The sequence below is a fragment of the Cryptomeria japonica genome, chromosome 8 (genome assembly GCF_030272615.1).
Source record: "Cryptomeria japonica chromosome 8, Sugi_1.0, whole genome shotgun sequence".
NCBI lineage: Eukaryota > Viridiplantae > Streptophyta > Pinopsida > Cupressales > Cupressaceae > Cryptomeria > Cryptomeria japonica.
The window spans coordinates 641,687,361-641,709,860 of record NC_081412.1 but is presented as its reverse complement, the minus strand read 5'-3'; the positions used below and the strand labels follow the sequence as shown (position 1 = coordinate 641,709,860).

At 39.6% G+C, this 22,500-nt stretch overlaps 1 protein-coding gene across 2 annotated transcripts in view; it reads left to right on the top strand.

The window, feature by feature from the left end:
• Positions 1–22,092, top strand: part of LOC131067730 (RNA-dependent RNA polymerase 6) — a 68,326-nt gene extending 46,234 nt beyond the window's left edge. For both annotated transcript variants that reach the window (XM_058002852.2, XM_058002851.2), the window contains one exon: positions 21,026–22,092. In XM_058002852.2, the coding sequence (XP_057858835.2) occupies positions 21,026–21,883 (858 nt within the window). In that variant the 3' untranslated portion in view covers positions 21,884–22,092. The remainder of the gene's footprint in view (positions 1–21,025) is intronic.
• The last annotated feature ends 408 nt before the right edge of the window (positions 22,093–22,500 follow it).

The following is a 22,500-nucleotide window of genomic DNA, read 5'->3' as shown; positions in this document are numbered from 1 at the left end:
TAGACATTTCAAATTCTTTTTGCATCTCTTTAGCAAAGTTTTGACACATATAGTCACTACTTCCCTACAACTATCAATTGATCTTCACCAACGGTTTTGACATAAAGGTTCCTATCCACATCTCCTTTCTTGAATACTTGTTGTTGTAGTTATTTATCCAGCCTTGCTTATGTTGGCAATTTGGAGGAATTGATTATGTGTTGCATTAATGTTTTGTCATTGATGTCAACACTAGCTGCTTTGGCTGTTTATCAGTATTTAGTTGGTCCTGGTAGGATGTCTGGTTTTTGGTTGGTTACATCATGTTGATCCGTTATGCTCCGGTATGCTTTGGCTTATGGAATTGGCTTAGATTTGCTATTCATGCTACTCAGATATATGTTCAGTCAGTTGGTATTGATTTGGTGATCGGATGCTATCTTATATGCTGGTAAGCTTGGTTTATTGATCCGGTGAGGGTTTCATCGGCAGAGCTTTGTTGAAGATCTTTTGATACTATGCATAAGTGGTGTTGGTGCGGCTTCTAGTAGGGATTCAGGATGTTGATGGTTATCATGTTCGTGTTCCAGTTGATCGGTGGTGTTGCATTTAGCACCAGACCTATTTTGTGCTATCTAGGTTATGGACCGGCTTAATGTAACGTGTTGTTGGGACTTGTCGATGTGTTTCCGGGATGACTTACGGGTTGGATGATATTTGTTTGATCTCAGGCTGACATGTTTTATAATTATTTAATAGGATTTATTGTCTGGGTGGCCGACCTAATTGTTTAAGGTCGAGGGTTTGTATATATATATGTGTGTATGATCTCATTGTAGATCATGGATGGTATGCAAGCGAATAATGTAATAATCATTCATGCAGAGGATTTGGTCTATTATAGGTGATCGAGTTGGGTTTATGCAAGAGGTTTTAGACCTCCGGTATTGAGCTTAACCGGAACTATATTCAGGCATAGGAGATGCTATTATTGCAGTTCATTCTTCCTTCCAGATTGTAGTCTGGATTTAAATGTAGTCAGTGAGACTCCTTTTGTAATGAGCAGTGTGCTCTAGGCTATTGGCCTTCCTGCAAGTGCAAGCCTCTCAATTTGTAATCACATACTTACTGCAGAAGTATTATCTGACTGTGGCTAGGCTTCCCACCTTGGTTTTTCCCTTTACCGGGTTTTCCACATACAAATCTTGGTGTCATGTGGATGCTAACTATTCTCTAATTGTTGCTTGTGCTTAATTGGTATATCTGCTATCTCGGTAATTGGTTTATGTATTCCGGTATTGATCTTATGTGTTTCGGTAATAAATTTTTAAATGCTTAATGTTCCGGTAATCTGGTGACAACTGATTCAGCCCCCCATCTTGGTTGTCCTCCAGTTATTTGAACTGTCTAATAGCTCACCATGCTCCAAGAGCTTGTTTTAGTCCATAGAGTGCTTTCTTCTATTTGCACATATAATCCTTGTTTTTTGAAAACAAGAAACCTTTTGGTTGTTTCATGTAAACCTCTTCCTTTAGATTGCCATTAAAGAAAACAGACTTCGTGTCCATTTGGTAGACCTTGAAATTCTTGAAGCTGACAAGAGCTAAAACCATCTTTATTGCCTCCATACAAGCAAAATTCTTGAAGTTGGCAAGAGGTAAAAACATCCGTATTGCCTCCATACAAGCAATAGGGGCAAAAGTTTCTTTCGAAATCATTTCCTTCAAGTTGAGCAGACTCCTTGCAAACTATTTTTGGCTTATTTCTCACATTTTTTCCATCTGTATTTAGCTTGTTCCTGAATACCCATTTGGTGCCAATCAAATTCTTATCCTTGGGTTTTGGATAAGTTCACAAGTTTCATTCTTCTCTATTTGATCTAGTTCCTTTTCCATAGTTTTTATCCAATGCTTGTCCTCACTTGCTTCTATAAAGTTCTTTGGCTCTGTTTTGGAGAATAAGTACAGATTTGCATGTAATGATGAGCTAGCGAGTCTCCTTTTCTAAATTTTTGTATCTTTGTCCCTGATAATTGTTAAGTTTTAATGATCAGATTATATAGAGATAAATCAAATACAACTACACAAACTTTATCCTGGGAAAACCTTCCTCTTGAAGGTGAAAAACCCAACAACGATATTTCTCATATCATTTATCTATAACAATATGTCTTTACAATGAACTTGTATTACTCCTAGCATCAAACAATTTATTGAACACTTCTGTTCAATGTATACAATCTGCTGTGAGCATACAACTACTATAGATGTTTATTAGACTGCTGTAGATGAATGTCAAACTTCTGTAGATGAATGTCGAGCTGCTATAGATATATCACGAACTGCTGTAGATGAAGAATACGATCTGCTTGATGATCAACACGAGTTGCCAAAGGAGATGGAATGCATCGATCTATATATCCAATCTCAACATGATCAAGCAACACGACTTTTACCCAAAGTCGGCTTTAACCAACACGTCTTATTCATTTAGACATCGGTTATATTATGATTAGCATGACTCTTCATAATCATGTCTTATGCCAAGGGTCACGACTTCCAAGGTGATCGGTGTATTTATTAACAAGTCCTTTAATACAAATAGAGGAAATAATAAATCGGGTATATAAAATGTGTAAGGCCGATTCGGCCCTTCACACATTTGAAAACACGATCGGTCCTGAGAAGTCCGACCGAAGCTATACATCAACACTCCCTCTTAGCTAGGGAGGAATTCTTCTCGACATCTGAGTTGCATAGTCATATCCATCATGGCTATTCCCAGAGGTTGAGTATAAACAAATGCTAAGTTATGAAGTCTCTCACATGACATTCACCATACCTACTCGTAGAGGGTGAATCCACCATACCTACTCGCAGAGGGTAGAACAAGGGCGGGAACCTCAAACTTCTCTCAGAGAGAAGAATGCACAACAAGGGTTGATACCTCAAACTTCTCTCGCAGAGAAGAATGCACAACAAGGGTTGATACCTCAAACTTCTCTCACAGAGAAGAATGCACAAGGGTTGATATGTGATGTCCCCGATATAATTAAATAATAAATTTAAATACTTTATTGTAAGGCCCCAAATGTAATAACAAATCTTTCGGGCCCTTTATTTAATTTGATTAGTCAAGTCTTGGTTTGGTCGTGTCAGCCTGTTTGTAACCCTTCGGGAAAGTTCTCGGAGCCCATATTTATGGCCGAGTCTATCATTTGTGTTGGTATGCGAATTTGGTATTTTTCTTTGTATGTGCGAATTCCAGCTGGAGTTTAGCTTATCTGTCATTTCGGAGGTGAGAGATCCTCCCTACTTGGCATTCGCAGTTTCGGTGGGAGTAACTCCTCACCCTATTCTGCTTCTTCTTAGAGTCTGTGTAATTTGTTGTGCGTATATTATCAATATAATTTCTCTTTGCATGTGCGAATCCTCAACTTATTTCTTTGGCAAGTACGAATCTCCATCTAAAGTGTCTTGTGTCCAGAATATCAATAATTCATTCCATATCTTGTGTAAACCGTACTTTCCAAGTGACAGAGGGCTCAAGGGGGAGATTGGCAGTTATTCACTCACTGTACATTCCCAACACAACATATCGTACAATCAACACCCCGTGCATAACATACCGTACAACCAACACCCACCAACACCTACCATACGTCCAAACACTCACTGTACTAACAAGATCATTAACTCGCACAACAAAGGGAGGGACACTGTACAGACATCACCGTACATTCCAAGGAGGCCATGCAAGGGACACCGTACGGACATCACCGTACATTCCAAGGAGGCCACGCAAGGGACACCGTACGGACATCACCGTACATTCCAAGGAGGCCGTGCCAATTATTCCAGAGGGGAGTTTACCGTACGAACTACACAGTACGTAGAGGAGTAGTGGTTGAAGAGTTCCGTACAGCGTATGGAATCTTACAGTGGTATCAGAGCTGGTGATCTTGCCAGCTTGTCGTCGTGTAGTGGATGCAAGTGTACACTAGAAGGAGGTACCGTTCGGCCGACTGAATGGGGGAACCACATGATCCTACCAGAGAAGTCATGGCACTATTAAGGGAGCTATCCAGAAGCCAAGCTAAGCTCAACGACACCATAACCAGAAGGGAGCAACGACAACAAATCATGGAGGAAACCTTATGACAATTGGGCTTGGGAAAAACGAATGGAGAACAGAATGGGCAGGGCGATGATTCGGTCACTGGAAGGTCAAACGTCCAACGCTCACATTCAAGGCCGCTGATGCTGACTTTTCCTCAAAAATCAGAAGCGCCACGAGGGGAGCAAGAACCCACCTTTCAGGAGATGCAAGCACAGTTAAACCAAGATTGGAGGGATGCAAATCTCGAGGGGGACATATCCTTCAAGGATTATGCTGAGCTTCGGATCAAATACTCGGGCGGTAGAAGTCGGGGCTATTATGGACACTATAACAACGACATCAAGCGGAAGGTTTGCAAGATCAACCTGTCATCCTTTGATGGGACTGGAGCAACCTCGACACGAGCTTGGGTTCAAAAAGTAGATACTTACTTCCAACTCAACCTAATGCCTAAAGATGAAGCTATCAAGTTTGCAGCACTTCACCTGGGAGGAGTCGCGCACGAATGGTGGCATCATGAAATGATCACTCTCGTCCATGACCAGATAACTTCCTATGTCGAATTCATGGAGAAGCTCATAGATCGGTTTGACAGGAAGGATCTAGAACTCAATTTCAAGGAGTTGGTGCAACTAAAACAGTCGGGACCTGTGGACACTTACATCACAGAGTTCTCGAGACTATCCGTGTTGGTAACGAACATCTCAGAGCGGAGATTGGTGGTCTTGTTCATGGACGGATTGATGGAACCTATGAAAGGTTGGGTAAAAGGGTTCAACCCCAGCACGCTCATGTAAGCAATCAAAAAGGCCCGTAACATGGCAACATCTTCCTCTTCCAAAAATTTTGCACATACCAAACCACCTTTCGTTTCGAAGGAGAACAATAATAAACCCTTTCCGAAGAGGTCATTTCTTGATGAAGCCACCAAACAGGAACTTAGAAGGAAGAAGCTTTGTTTCACCTACAAGGAGCCATGCGAACTAGGACACTGATGTTTGGGCAAAGGAGAGAAGAGGAGCCAGAGGAAAGTGAAGCACCAAGGGAAGAATTTGTCGAAGAAACCAGCCCGGCGGAGAGAATCTCAACAACGGTATGGAGGGGAGGCATCATTGCCACATTGGCGGGTACCCAAAGGTGCAGTGTATTTAGGGTACGTGGTACACTCCAAGGGCAACGAGTCTTGGTTATGCTCGACATTGGGGCCTCGCTCAACTTCATAAACTAATCACTCGTCACTCGAAGGGGTTTGTGTACAAAGGAACACAAAGGGTTTGATGTCAAGGTGGTAGGAGGCAATCTCCTATCATGCACTCACTTGGTTCCGCAACTGAGCATCACCATGGGAAATTACACGGTGATCGACGATTTCTTTGTAGTAGATCTGGATGACATGGATGTCATATTGGGCATTCAATGGATGGAGACCCTCGACCAGTACACGCAGAGCTTCAAAAGGATGGAGTTCTCATTCGAAGTGGATGGCAAGAAGGTGGTTCTCAGAGGAATGTTGAATGGCGGCCTGTTGTGACCATTTCACACATCGCCCCATTTGAAATGGGGACCCCCTCTTTTTGCTCGTTTTTCGCTCGCTTTTCGCTTCGCTTTTAGGGTTTTGTTAGTCAGTCAGTTGTCTGGATTTAGGGTCAAGCCTTAGGGTTTTAATTGCCGTCTTTTCAGGACAGAATCCAGTCAATTTTGAGAGCTTTTGAGCTTCTTTTGTAAGAATGCAAATTTTGAATGCAATGATTTCGCCAAAATGGTCTATTTCAATTGGAATTTTGAGTGCAGAGCTTAAATTTTGTCTAAGTGTTGAGGGTGAAATGTGAATTTTTGTCCAATTGACTAATTTTGACCAAATTTTGACTTTTTTGATTTTTGATCTTGGGCGTTGGGAATGATTTGTTTTTGCCTCGTGAATTGATTAAACTTGTGAAATCATGTTATTTTGGCCTGTAGGAGCAAAATCGCTCCTGTCCCTCAGTGAAGGACCGGAGCTCGTTCTCAAATATCTTACTGTCCCTGCAGAGTCAAGATGAATTTCGAATTGCAAGTGATGAGGAAGGGCTTGATCTTTCCGTTGAATATAAATTGAAGAATTTCACGAACACGGAAGTGCCTCCAGGAGTCAAAATCGCTCCTGTCCCTCAGTGAAGGACCGGAGCTACAAATCAAATATTGCTTTGTCCTTGCAAGATTTTAACGACTTGACGTCTTGAAGAGATCCAAGGAGATATGTTTTATCAAATGAATATAACTTGAAGTGCCGACATGAAGGAGAGTGGTCCAAAATGCCAAAATCGCTCCTGTCCCTCAGGAAGGGACCAGGGCAAAGTACATTGTAGCTCCCGTCCCTCTCCCAGGGACCAGAGCGATAGTCTTCATAAGGCAAAATCCAGACGAAAATCAAGCAAGTTATAAGTTTGAAGGCAAGACACAGGGTGAAATGAACTCGTTGAAGACAAATTGAAGATTATCAAACATCAACAAGGGACCTAAATACCTAAGTTCGCTCCTGTCCCTCAGGAAGGGACCAGAGCGATTTTTACTTTAGATGATTTTCTTGCTCAATTTGAATGGATCCCAAGGCATGGATGAATGGAATGGAATGAAATGAATCCATTGAAGATAATTTTAGAGGTTAGCAATGTGATGTAGAGCCTACAAGAGCAAGATCGCTCCTGTCCCTCTCCAAGGGACCAGGGCGATATGATGAGTATGTTGCCTTTTCCTCAAGTTCAGGACACTCCAAGGCGAAGAACAAGGTGGTGAGGACATTTTAAGACATCTCCATCAAGCACAAAGTTACAAAGGTCGCCAAGTTAAAGAATTTGCATCAAGACACCTAATTCGCTCCTGTCCCTCAGGAAGGGACCAGAGCGAAATTTGCATGAAGGCATAAAATTTGAAAGTTTGTCAAGCATCAAGTGATTAAGGAAGATCAAGGGATCACGTTTTACTCGATGAAGACAATTGCAAGTTGAAGAAAGCAAAGACAAGTCCAAAACCTTGAAGTTCGCTCCTGTCCCTTGAGAAGGGACCAGAGCGATGTTTATTATATTGGCCAAATCCCTCAAAAATCACGTAAGGTCAAGGTTTTGCAAGGTCGTATGAGGTCCAAGGCATGATTAGAAGGTGATATACAAAGACTTCAAACGTTAAACGATCATCAAATTGAACACAGAGGCTATATCGCTCCTGTCCCTCTCCAAGGGACTAGGGCGATTTGCTTGGGATTCTTCATTTTCCTTCAAATTCATGTCAAGCCAAAGTTTTTCGAGATCACACAAGGTATAAGGTGTCATTTGAAGATGATGTACAAAGGTTCCAAACGTCAAAGTGCTATTAATTAAGCAAAGAGCCTATATCGCTCCTGTCCTTTGGACAAGGACCAAAGCGATTTCATTAAAACATTCATGTTCCGTCAAAACCAAGACAAAGCAAGTTCATGCTAGATCAAGAACGTCCTTTAAGAGGCAATGAACGAAGAACCAAGTTTGAGAGGTGATGCATTTGGACTAGAGTTTCCAGATCGCTCCTGTCCCTCTCTAAGGGACAAGGGCGATAATCTTTCTAAAGTCTAAATGCCTTGTAAAAAATCAAGTGGAACAAGCATGGAATGAACAAACAATGTTATTATTCGCCCTACAATGAAGATTAGAGATTAAAGATGCCAGGTCAAGGAGAAATTATGAGGATTGCTCCTGTCCCTCTCCAAGGGACCAGGGCGATATTTGCCAAAACACATGTTATCCTTTAAAGATCACGTTAAAATAAAGTTGTACAAGGTTTGAAACGTCTTCTAAAAGGTGATGAATGGGGAGTTGATATCGAAAATGGAGAATTTCAAGTGAAAATATTTGGATCGCTCCTGTCCCTCTCCAAGGGACCAGGGCGATAATACATCCAAAGGCACTCATGCACACATGCAAGTCGATCTAGTTCGAAGGACCTAGCGAAAATGGTAAATCCAACATGGGGATGGAGACCTTGGACGTAAAAATTGCAAGAATCAAGACAAAAGTGATGGATCGCTCCTGTCCCTCAGTCAGGGACCAGGGCGATAAGGTTAGTATTTTCCATCTTCAAAAAATTTGGCGCTCAAGCAAACATTTTTTTAATTTATTTTAAATGCTAAGATCGATAAGTTTGAAAATCCTATTAAATTAGCATTTAAATATTGCGCTTAACATTTATTAATTATTTTGCCTTTAAAAAATCGAATTTGATAATTTAAAAACAAAGGCATTTAATTAATTATTAATTAATTAATAAAAAATCAAAAAGAGCGCTTGGAATTTTAGAGGTCGGCCTTTATTATTTATTTAAAAATCATTTAAATTGCTTTATTTCACAAAAGTCGGCCTTGGGGTGAATGGTGAGGTGAGCTCTATAAAGGGAGAGGTGAAAATCATTATTTTCACATTATCATTTTTTCATCTCATATGCGATCAAAGGGAGAAGTGCGAATTTATATCCAAGGAAGTGTGAAATTGTGTTTGAAAGTGCGATTTGGAGTTTACAAAGCTAGGTGGTGCGAACTACTATCCAAAGTGGTGCGAGTCCAAGTTTCCATTTGAAGCGAATTGTCAAAGGCATTGAAGAACACGTCAAAGAACTTGAAGGGTGGCGAACTTGATAAGACGAACGTTGGCTTGAGGAGATTACGTTGAGGCCACATAACGTCAATTTTGCCTAGGCGAATCCTTTTTATTTTTGCATTCTAGAGTTAGCTCTCGATTTGAGGTATGGCGATTTGGTTTTATTGTTTTATTCGTTAATCGTCATAATCTAAATTTTGAAATTTTGAATTTTGAATTCCTTGCTCAATCGTTTTATTTTAGGAAATGATAACTCAAAGACTTATCATGAGGTTTCCTAAAATTTACTCTCTAATCTATGTTATTTATTGCAATATCTAGCTTCTCATTATGAAATGTAGTGTAGGTATGGCGACCTCGAAGGCGGGAGCATCCACCAGTCGTTCAGCTCTCATGAAAGAAGATCAAAAGACCGAAGAAGTGGAGACCAAGATCGTGTCAAAGTGGAGCAACATTGGAGATACAAACTTAGGCAACTTCAGCACGAAGAAGTTTCGAGAGGTTCCTTACATTGGCAAGCCATCACCTGTCGCCCGGAGAATAATCGAGAGTGGCATCATTAAGGCGGCCGGCTTTCCTCCAGCTGTTCAGTGCCATGAGTTGATGATCGAGTGTGCTCGTCACTATGATCCACAGTCCAGAACGATCGTATCCAATGAGGGAAACACTTTGGCGTACCTTTCAGAGGAAGCTATAAGTGAAGCTTTCCATCTTCCAGAGCACAGGGACATGATATACAAGAGCATAGAAGGGGCCAGATCAATGTACGAAGATGATCCAGATGCTTGCCTAAGCATAATCAACAAGAACTGGTTACTCAAGAGCCGTCCCCGTCTGAGCAAGGTCCCGAACACACCACACAGGATTGATTTCCAGGAGGAGTACAGAGATTTGATTACCATGCTCAACCGAGTTACAGGAGCACCTCATGCCTTCTATTTTGAGAAGTGGATGTTCTACTTCATCCAGGTGATTGTTCAGGGAAAAGGTACCATACATTGGGCTAGGATGATTAGCCATTGCTTGGACGTACAGTTGAGGAGACTCAAGGCTACTAAGTCCTTCCACATGAGTTCATATGTCATCTATGCCTTGATCAGGAGTGTTGAGTACGCAGGACTACCTCACAGAGGAGTGATTGGAAGAGGACCCGGTGAGGTCAGAGCTTGTGATTCCTATGCCTACTTGCATCATCCGCCGGGAAGCAACTATAAGTTAGTTAATGATACTTTCACGATGAACATCACCAGGACGTTGCAAGGTGGAATTCACAACAGGTTATCTCAGGATGCCCAGGAATTAATAAAGAGGTACGGTGCTTGGTTCATTCAGTTTCCCAAGTTCACTTATATTAGAGTGCATGGATGTCCTTTACCTCCATACATGTTGCCGAGATATCCGACAGACAGAATTGTGTTACTTGAAGTAACAAGACAGTTGGCAGCATATGTGAAGGCATTCAGACACAGACATCAGAATGGAGTTCCAGTACCCATCATTTTGGGCAATTCAGTTGAGGTATGTCCTAATGCTTTAGCCATGGATGACACAAAGAGGGAGTTAGCCTTGTATTCTTTTTCATCTTTTGCTTTGAGAGAAAGCTTTGATCCACATGGACATTTAGAGGAGACAGTCGGCAGAAGGTTTAGGCATGAGTACCAAATAGAAGATTTTATGATGAATCTCTTAGATGATCTTGAAGTGAAACGAAAAATGCATTCTAGATTGCCTTTGGATTTCATCAGGAAATGCAGGATTTATAGAGTGGCCGACCAAGCTCAGGACAGTGGCAGACATATCCAGTCTTCCTATGATCGAGAAAGCAAAACAATAAAGTTGGATTGGAATGAGCCCGAGGTCGTGGATTTAGATACTTTGATGGCACCAGTCTTGTCTTGTACTCGCAGATGGGTTGACATACAACATCAGAAGTTGAGAGAACAAGGCATAGCTATGACTTTCACTTTGGAAGAGAAACCAGTCGAAGGTGGAACTAGTGTGAGTGAAGGCAATCCTAATCCTAGAAATTCAGGTGAAGGAAACCTTCGATGTGCCAGCGAGGGCAATCTCCATCCAAGAGGTTCGAAGAGGAAAGAAAGACCTGGAAAGAGGGAATCTTCCAAGAAGAAACAAGAGGCTAACAGAGATCGATCATCCGGTACTTCTTCTAGACCTGAGAAGAGAACAATTCAAGTGGAAGAATCCATGGAATCGATGGTACAGAACGATAGGCAGGAAGAAGGACAGGCACAGCAAGGGTCACCAGATGGATCTCTCCAAGATTATGAGTTAGATGAAGATAAAGAAGACAATGAAATGACATCTCCTCCCAGACAAGAAGAAATAGTGCACAAAGAGATTCAAGTTCAAGAAACAAGATCGATTATCCCAGATTGGTTGAAGGAAAGATTAACCAAGGTGATCGTGATAGAAGACGAAGATAATGCAATTGATTTGGAAAGCCTTGTTGGACGTTCTCACGAAGTAACAGAGAAGAGGAAGGCTACCAAGATGTCCAAGATGATTCGAGATGAGACTGGATCCAGGAAACTGCAGATAGCTACACCGACAGTAGACAAATATGAGGGTGAGATCCTAGCAGAGGAATATGATATACAGACATTTGAGCTAGGACCATCTACAGCAGAGCAGACTTTAGATGATGCCACCGATTCATTTGAGGCACTGAAAGACAAGCTTAGAGAAGAAATGGAGAAGAATAGAAAGCTTGAGAGAGAGGTCGGTGCATGGAGGACATATTTCAGTCATCTCAATGAGCCTTTAGGACGTCAGGATCCAGCTAGATCACCAGTACAAGCACTTCCACTTCAATCCATCAATGAGGCAGAAAGATTCAGGAACATGGTCCAACGTACAAGTAATTGGATGGATAGATCTCATACAGTGGCCACAGAATTTGTAACTAGGATGATGAAGATTATTCATCAAGCTATCCAGGTTCTTGAGATAATCCACAATTTGATGATAACAGTAGCTGCATTTGCCCATACCAAGGATGTTATCATTCCTGTCTTGAAAGTTATTAGACACACATCAAGGAAAGTTTTAGCGCAAGAGAAGATCTTGGATGGGGAATCTCACAGTTTGTTTCAGTGGTCAACCTTGCTCCATATGAAGAGTGTTTTCTTCGAGGACATCAGTGTTAGATGTGGCCAAGTTGAGGAGGTGATCAATCCGATCCAGGACAGAGTATTTGAGGTACTTCGTACCATTCTTGGCAGAAGGATCGAGGTCGAGACAGATGTGGATATGCAGGAATTAGAGGATAGAATCAAGGTCATCTTTTGCAAGGACGCAAATGTTACAGATGAGCAATATGATCAAATGTTTGCCACCATGCTCCTGATTGAAAGAACAAAGGAACTTGAATCTACTTGGGACGCAGCTCTTCTAGATGCATTCGATCAGGTCATCCACTTGGAAGAGAGTATGAAGAATCTTCCCGAGATTCCAATTGCAGAAATCGAAGGAATCGTGACAAGATTCATTGCATATGCCAAAAAAGAACATTGGAAAGGGAATAAGGTTCTAGATGAAAGGTTGTTATAGATGACATGGCATCTTATTTGTCATTGGTTTATGTCTCCTAGGTTTTTGTGCGAAATTTAATATTTGGCTATGTATTTAATATTGTTCAGTAGAAAGGAGGCCATTTGTAACAAACCCTAATTAGGGTTTAGGTGTCATGATCTTGACCGTTGATCTACTTTCGATCTGGACCTTTCATTGTAACTGGGGATGCTATTTATACCCCCATTTTTCATTTCATTTAGTAATAGTTAATAGTCAATAGTTGATGTAATAGAGAAGAGAGATAGCTAGGAGATTAGAAGTTAGAAGCAATTTTATTTTGTAGCAAGATTGAGTTTTGAAGAGAGGAATTCAAGCAATTGTTGTACATGATGACTTGGAAATCAATAAAATATTGAAGTTATGGTGTTTTGTTGCAACTTTCTTGGTTATCTTCATGGTTGTTTAATCTACTTGAATCATGCTCAATCAAAGTAGTGTGTTAATTTGAAGGACATAGTGTGAGACTTGATCTTTGGTAGGATTCGTAATCCAAACCACTAGCTTCTTGCTGATTGTAGGAACGCCTTGCGTGGTCGACTGGAGAATACTTTGAGTCCCTTAATCTTCAATCAATCTTGGATATGTACCTTCGTGGTAGTGTCTTTGATCTTTGATGCATTGAAAAATTAGTTTGATACCTTAGAAGATCGCACTAATTTCAATTGAGTTGTTATCTTATGGCAAAATTGAAATTGGTTGAATCTTGCCAAGTCTTGTCTACACGAAGTCATTCTTAGGATTAGATTAGACCTCTTTCAAACCCTACTCCTTTTGTTATTTTTTGAATAGTTTCTTTAGTTTAGCAAATCTTGAACTTTCGGAATGCGTAAGACCCCTTGAAGGAAACAGCAAATCACATCATACCGCTGGAAGCTTGTCCACACGTAGAGACCCTACTAACAGAACCTTGGAGTCTTCCTAACTGATCCTTTATGCGAATCTTCAGCAGTTAGAGACTATTTTCTCAAGAGAGGATAAGATGCCTATTGGTATTTTATTCTGTGTATGATGGTGTATAAAATACACGTCAACACGGCCCAAAGGAGATTTCCACCAAACGGATGGAAGCCATCTTAAAACATGATGAATTAGTTTGGGTAATCTGTTGTGCGTATATTATCAATATAATTTCTCTTTGCATGTGCGAATCCTCAAATTATTTCTTTGGCAAGTACCAATCTCCATCTAAAGTGTCTTGTGTCCAGAATATCAATAATTCATTCCATTTCCGGTGTAAACCGTACTTTCCAAGTGACAGAGGGCTCAAGGGGGAGATTGGTGGTTATTCACTCACCGTACATTCCCAGCACAACATGCCGTACGACCAACACCCCGTGCATAACATACAGTACAACCAACACCCACCAACACCTACCGTACGTCCAAACACTCACAGTACGAACAAGATCATTAACTCGCACACCAAAGGGAGGGACACCGTACATCCCAAGGAGGCCACGCAAGGGACACCGTACGAACATCACCGTACATTCCAAGGAGGCCATGCAAGGGACACCGTACAGACATCACCGTACATTCCAAGGAGGCCATGCAAGGGACACTGTACATTCCAAGGAGGCCGCACAAATTATTCTAGAGGGGAGTTTACCGTACAAACTACACAATACGTAGAGGAGCAGTGGTTGAAGAGTTTCGTACAATGTACAAAATCTTACATGATACCTCAAACTTCTCTCAAAGAGAAGAATGCATGACAAGGGCTTGCACCTCAAACTTCTCTCACAGAGAAGAATACATTATAATACATATCAAGTAATTACTGATGTTGAGACTCCCTCTTAGCAAGAGCTTCATTTTCCACAATTCCAAGCTTGTCTCGAAAATGCACAAAATTTAACTTTCACAAGAGGCTTGGTGAAAATGTTAGCCGTCTGTTCCTTAGTACAAATGTATCTCAACTGAACAACATTCCTTTGTACCATATCTTTGATATAGTGGTACTGAATCTCTACATGCTTCGTTCTGTCATGAAACACTGGATTGACTGAAAGCTTTACACAACTTTGGTTATCACAATGTATGATGCTAGGCTCCAATGATTGACCAAACAATCCTGCAAGGAGCTTACAAAGCCACATTGCTTCGTGAGTTGCTACACATGCTGCAATGTATTTTGCCTTTGCAGTGCTCAGAGCTATTGAAGACTGCTTCTTGCTACACCAGGAAATCATAGCAGATCCCAAGTGAAGCAACAACCAGAAGTGCTCTTTCGATCAGTAACACTCCCTCCCCAATTAGAATCAAAATATCCTTCAAGAATCAGGTCCATACTGGAAGAGTATTTCAAGCCATATCCAACTGTGCCACGCAAGTATCTCAAGATATGCTTGACTACAACTAGATGTATCTGTCTAGGTTCACTCATGAACTGGTTGAGTGCACTTACTGCATAACAAATATCTGGTCTAGTGTTAACTAGATACATCAAGGACCCAATCAATTGCCTGTACATAGTAGGGTCCACAAGATCTGAACTAGCTGCATCTTCCCTTAGTTTCTTCAAGTTAGTTTCCATTAGTGTGGACATAGGTTTAGAATCTGTCATTCCAAATCTCTTCAAGATATCGATGGTGTATTTTCCTTGACTTAGGATAATCCCATTGGTCCTCTGCCACACCTCCAACCCTAGAAAAAAGTGCATAAGTCCTATGTCCTTCATCTCAAATTCGGAAGTCAACTCCTTCTTACATCTATCAATGAGATGATCTTCTCCGGTAACAAATAGGTCATCAACATAAAGTACCAAGATCAACATATCACCATTGAATACCTTGAAGTAAAGGTTTGGATCAGCATAATTCTTGCAAAAACCCAAACCCACTAAGTATCTGTCAATTCTTTCATACCAAGCCTGATGAGCCTGTTTAAGACCATATAGGGCTTTCTTCAATTTACACACATGAGACTCTTTCCCATGAATCACAAACCCCTCAGGTTGCTCGATGTAGACTTCTTCTTCAATCAGACCATTGAGAAAGGCAGTCTTCACATCCATCTGATGCAACTTCCATCCCTTAGCTGCTGCAATGGCAATGATGGTTCTAATGGAAGTATAGTGAGCAACAGGAGAAAATGTTTCTTCGTAGTCTATTCCCTCTTGTTGAGAGAAGCCACGAGCCACAAATCTAGCCTTGTACTTTTCAATACTGCCATCAGCTGCATGTTTTATCTTGTACAACCACTTGGAAGATACAACAAACTTTCCTTTTGGTCTAGGCACGATATCCCACACATTGATCTTGAGAATGGATTGATACTCCTCATCCATTGCATCTTTCCAAACTTGTTGTATTGCTGCTTCCTCTACACTAGAAGGTTCAGACTCAATAAGATTACACATTAATGCAACATAACCAAAAAATATTTGTGGTCTTTTGCTTACTCTGAATGTTCCTCTAGGAGCGGCAAATTGTTCTGCTTCCTGCATAATATTTCGCGCCCGAAGAGGTCTCTTTCGAGACAACAATATCTCTAGGCCCATCAGTGGGGTCCAAAGGTTCAATTGGGTCATTACTCATATTAGGTTCTGTAGTCTCCCTCTGAATCTCAGAAGCATGATCAACATCCATGTCTTGAGGAGTCTCATCATCTATCTCCATGTATGAGCCTTTTGATTTCCTGAATGCAACATCTTCCTCAAATGTGACATCCCTGCTAACTTCTATTTGCTTCTGTCCAAGAATGTAAATACGGTAGCCTTTGGAGGTTTCACTGTAGCCTACAAATATTCTTCTCTTGCCAAAAGGCTCTAACTTGGTTCTCTTGTCCTTGGGAATATGAACATACACAGGACAACCAAATATTCTCAGGTGGCTGATATCAGGTTTGATACCTGAGAAGGCTTCTTCAGGAGTCATATTTTGTAATATCCGATGAGGACATCTATTCTGAACATACACTGCTGTTCTAGAGGCTTCTGCCCATAGAAAAATCTGAAGGTCTTGATCATGAATCATAGCTTTTGCAGCTTCAACTATAGATCTGTTCTTCTTTTTAGCAACCCCATTTTGTTGAGGGTTGTAAGGAACACAAAACTCCCTCTTGATCCCTGCCTCAATACAGAAATCACGAAAGCTACCTGAGGTGTATTGACCTCCATTATCAGACCTTATAATTTTAATTTTCTTTCCAGAGATAGTTTTTACAAGAGCTTTAAACTCTTTGAACCTACCTAGGACTTCATCAGACACTTTAGACCTTAAGAAATAAATCCAAGTCTTCCTAGAGTAGTCATCTATAAAAGTTACATAATATAAACATCCACTTAGGGATGGAATTGACATTGGACCACATAAATCTGAATGTACAAGATATAGTATTTCTTTAGACCTACTTTCACTGCTATGAAAAGGACTTTTAATATTTTTACCCATAGCACAACCTTTACAAGTACCATCATTTACATGAATAAGTTTAGGAATACCTTTTACCATCTTCTCCAAAGATGGAAGAGCTCTAAAGTGAAGATGTCAAAGTCTTTTGTGCCAGAGTTCGCTTGAACTGGAAGAATCATGAATAAGAGCTTGAACTGGGAGAGTGGAGAGTTTGTTTAAACTGTCATGTCGATTTCCAATCACACGAGCAATCTTGATGCTGGAGTTCTTAGGCCAAGAAAGAACTCTTCCTTCAGAAAATGAAATTTGATAGCCCTTATCCTCCAGGGCTGACATAGACACAAGGTTCCTCTTGATCTCTGGAACAAACAATACGTCACTTAGGTGTAGAGAAACTCCAGATTCAAGTTTTAGAGATGTAGCACCAACTCCTCTTACATCGTGCATCATCCCCAATAATGACTTGGAGATGTGACTCTTTCTCCTCTAGATCAGAAAGGTGCTCCCGATGACCGGTGATATGTTGAGAGGCTCCATTATCAATTAACCATGTATCACTGTCCGTAGGAACATTGCTTGATAATGTTGATATGAAAAGAAAACCACTGGAGTTATCTTCAACCTCCTTCTGAGATGAAACTTCATTGATGTTTGCTCCTTGATGATTAGGTCTTGTCAAACAATCCTTTGCAAAGTGAACAAACTTGTCACACCTAAAACACTAGATGCGAGAGAGATCTTTCTTCCTCTTCCTAGAATCAGGTGCAAAATCTGATTTGAAATCTCTATTCTTTTTGAAGTTGCCCTTCTTCCAATACTTTCGTTTCTTGGTAGATTGAGTGGCAAGAACATGTGTATCTTCATTTTGAGAACTCTTGACAATTCCTCTAGCAGTCAATCTTGATTCTTTTTTAATACAATCTGCACGGAGTCGATCAAACTTAGGTAATTTGGACCTTCCACTTATGCTTTGGATAAATGGCTCCCATGAATGAGGCAGACCATTTAAGGCTAGCATAACAAGGTCTTTATCTGTCACTTGATCCCCAATTGCACATAGTTGATCTCTCAATTCTGAAATTTTCATGAAGTAGGTGATGACTGAATCTCCTTTTACCATCTTCACTTAGTGGAGTTGCTGTCTCAAGGCAAGAGCCCTACTTACGTTGTTAATCTCATATAAACTCTCCAAGGTCTTGAACATATCTCTTGCAGTTGTCATCTTGGAGATGAGAGGCACCAAGTGATCCCTCACGGAGTCAATTAATATCTTTTTTGCTTTGATGACATTTTTCTTGAATTGCAGTTTCTCCTCATGATCTTCAGGTTCGGGTAAATCCTTTTCCTCTATGAATTGAAGAAGATCGTTTTCTTCAAGTGCAATGAGCACTCTAAACTTCCATGAGGTGAAGTTAGATGCGCCTTCAAGCCTATCTTCGACTTTAAGACCGTTCACCATTTTCGAGACTTGGAGATATTGCACGACGGAGAGAGAGAGAGAGGAGAGAATCTTAGAAGTTGTATAGAATCTGATCACGATCTTCTTTCATCGTAGCTCTGATAACATGTTAAGTTTTAATGATCAGATTATATAGAGATAAATCAAATACAACTACACAAAGTTATCCTGGGAAAACCTTCCTCTTGAAGGTGAAAAACCCAGCAACGATATTTCTTATATCATTTATCAATTACAATGTCTTTACAATGAACTTGTATTACTCCTAGCATCAAACAATTTATTGAAGACTTTTGTTCAATGTATACAATCTGCTGTGAGCATACAACTGCTATAGATGTTTATTAGACTGCTGTAGATGAATGTCGAACTGCTGTAGATGAAGTCGAGTTGCTGTAGATGAAGAATACGATCTGCTTGATGATCAACATGAGTTGCCAAAGGAGATGGAATGCACTGATCTATATATCCAATCTCAACATGATCAAGCAACACGACTTTTACCAAAAGTCGGCTTTAACCAACACGTCTTATTCATTTAGACATCGGTTATATTATGATTAGCATGACTCTTCATAATCACGTCTTATGCCAAGGGTCACGACTTCCAAGGTGATCGGTGTATTTATTAACAAGTCCTTTAATACAAATAGCGGAAATAATAAATCGGGCATATAAAATGTGTAAGGCCAATTCGGCCCTTCACACATTTGAAAACATGATCGGTCCTGAGAAGTCCGACCGAAGCTTTACATCAACAATAATCAAATATTCTAGATGATTCTTTTGGACAATTTTGGTTGGAGTCTTGAATGGTGCTCTCAATGGTGTCTTGAATTTATAGAGGAGCTTTTTTCTCAAGAAATTAGAAATTCAAATCAACTCAAAGCAAATAGCAAATATGAAATGGTAACCCTTTTCTATTCACAACTAACTCCTTTTATAACTTTTGTTGGTGAATAAAATATTAATTTCATTTTTTTTTGGCTCCATATTCATTTCATATTTAAAACATTTTAAAGTGTGAGAAAGGTTAGCATTTTCCCCCTTAAGCCTAACGCTTACTTTTTTGCACAACTTAAAATCTATTTTTAAATAATTAAAATAAGTTGTCAATATAGAAATATATACAAAAGTAACTTTTGACAACTTAATTATTTAATTTACTTTGCCCTTTTTATTAGCTTACCGAAAAATATGAGAAATAAGTTAATTGTCAAATATCTACTTGCGTGAGGGAAGGAGACATTACAATTGGCATGATTTCACCATTTGCACATTGGTTGTGTAGTGTTATTGGGGTCACTTCTGCAAATTGATGTGCCATCTGTATCTTTGATTGCAAGATGTTGCCTTGGTTAGCCATTTGATCAATGTTTGAGTCGTGTCATTGGGGTAACTCATGTAGAATTGTGTCTCTTTGATTTTGATTCGAAAGGAGGTTCTTGTGTCTCTTTGATTTTGATTGAAAGTTGTTTGGAGTTTTTTGCACTTTAGTGGTGTTCTTATGTTTCTACACTTTTTGGAACATCTTTTGGAGGTTTTTAATCCATAACATGTTTTCTCTCTTTTTGGGAGGCATCTATTGTATTTGTTATGGAAGCAGTCCTTGGGCTCAGGGGTTCTTGTTGAGTCTTCCTTCACTTTTTCATGTTCTTTCTTTGTTTGGAGAGGCTTTTTTTCCTATAGGTTTTTCTCCTTTATTCCATTTGTGAAAGATTTATGAGTACATGGGTAACCAACATGGCATTGTCATTGGCATACATCTTTGCATATTTTATCATTCTCTCTAAGTTGCACTTAATGAGGGGTGTTAGTATGAAAAGGATATAATGCCTAATTAGTTTCACTATAGGAACTATTTACACCTAATTGTACTTTAGTTTACTTGGGTCATTTACATTTTATTTCTCATATCATAGGATGAAGCCACTTGCCATAAGGGCTTCATCTATGGTTTAATCCATGCCTTTATAGCAAGGTCATCTTATTGTTTTGTTAGTATGCCACAAGTTTGTATCCAATGTTTTTTGAATATAGCAGTTCTTTCTATTGTATCTCTCTTGTGGAAAGTATTTGGTCTTTAGATTCCTGGTCCTTTGAGTTTTTCCATTTCTCCAACATATATCTTTCCTGCATGTGGGGACTCTAATGTTCTTTCTTACTTATGGCTGATCTGACAAAATGGTAGTGAGCAAACTTCTGTTTTATTAAGCAGATGAAACTATTTTATTTGATTACCATGTCATTGCACAATTAAGAGTTTTCATATACTTCTTACAACAGTTTGGTCGGTTCAATGGTAGTAAACTAAGCAATGGACTAATTATTACATGAACATCTATATTCTGCCTCACAGATAAGCCTAACATTTTCATGCCACACTATCATAAATCTTTCAGATTATAATTCGAATATTTACACTAGCTGGTTAGGTTCTCTCACATTCTCACTTTTAGATATCTTCTGGGTGGTCAATCATTTTTTATTGCAAAACTTTAGCTCTTTTATACAGTTTTTTATTCTTACTTAGCCCTGTGCAGTTGGAGTTGATAATGATGCTTGTATGCACGCTAGCAAAAATTTCTGGTAGAACTGTCTTAGTTTATGTATTTTTATGCTGAATGTTGATCCGTTTCAATTTATATAAAAATCATAATACTGAGCATCACATAAAAAAATGTTCAGGGTTTGGAATTAATTATTTGTTAATACTAGACATTTTGCAGGACAAAATTGAATTTTTGTGCTTACGGTTTCTGGCAGAATTACTTGATTTATAATTCTTTTAAATTTTTCTACACGGTGTTTTATTTTTTTCTATATAAAATTATCGTGGGCTTGAAAAATTAAATAAGAATTATTCAGGTTTAAAATGCTATGCTTAAATCCTTTATTAACTCTTGGTCTTTTTTCAGGATGTAATTGAATTTTTTGTGCAACACATGGTCAACGATAGTTTGGGAGTTATTTGTAATGCACATGTTGTTCTGGCAGATCTAAGCGATTGTGGCGCACTGGATGAAGATTGTCTTAAACTTGCTGAGCTGGCGGCCATGGCTGTAGACTTTCCTAAAACTGGAAAGGTAGCAGTGATGCCACAATATCTGAAACCCAAGCAATATCCAGATTTTATGGACAAAGAGGTATGGGTTTCTTATAAATCAGAGAAGATTTTAGGCAAATTGTATCGAAAAGTGAAGGATATGTTTGGAGAAGAGATTGAGAAACAAAAATGCTTTGCTGAAATGGAAACATTGCCTTACGATAATGATTTAGAAGTCAATGGATTTGAAGAATATATTGAAGAAGCTTGGGAATGCAAATGTTCATATGATCAACAACTTCAGGCTTTGTTAGGCCAGTTCAGTGTTAAGAAAGAGGGGGAAGTAGTCACTGGAAATATCTCTTCCCTTTCCAAATATAGTAGCCGGCGACAGGGTGAAATCAAGGAGAGATTGCAGCACGCATACAGGTCTTTGAGAAAGGAGTTTAGGTTGATTTTTGAGGGATCAAAAGACTCTCAAAATCTGGAGTCTTGTGAACAGGCCAAGTATGTAGCCAAAGCATCTGCATGGTACCATGTAACCTATCATTCAACATGGGTGCAGAAGAATGCTGAAAACTTAACAGAACCAGGTGGTTATCCCAGTGCTCCACTTTTGAGTTTTGCATGGATTGCTGTTGATTATTTAGCCCAAATAAAGTTGCGGAAATTCAGGCCAGATGTGGTAAACTTTGGCAGTCAGATCATTTCCGAAAGTTCTGGTTGGTAAGTCAGAATTTAAAAATAATTAGTCCTTTCACCATTTTGAGTATCATTGGTCATATCGGCATATTAGTTTTGAGTAACTAAGTCAATGTTCTGCCAATATTGGTGGAAAAGCATGGGAATGTTTTATATAAATAACAGTGTTTCTCCAAATTTCAAGGACTGGGGAATGGGTTTCTGGAGACTGAAAAATTTGCAAAATTTTGAGAGCAATGTGGGATATGGGGGTACACTTATATAATTATATATAAATTAAATTAACATTGCTGTAGTGCTTGTAAATAAGAAATGAAAGAAAATATGCTTATAAATTTATAACACTTCTGTACATGAGTATGAATGAAACAGAAATGGGAAAATGCAAATAATGAAATGAGAAATTCTAGGGGGCTACAGTAAATAGACAAACTAATTTTTTCTCCCCGGAGAAGGCTTGTTGGGACCACACAGGACAAGGATTTTAGAGAAACCCAAAAATGTCAATACTTTTAGTTTATTTAGCACTTGAATAAGTGTTCATCTTGTTACTCCCTTGCCATTCCTAAATGGGGAGATTTTCATGACCGGGAGTACCAAGTTGAAGGAAGTAGTGTTGGGGCGAGACTATTGTAATCCACTTCT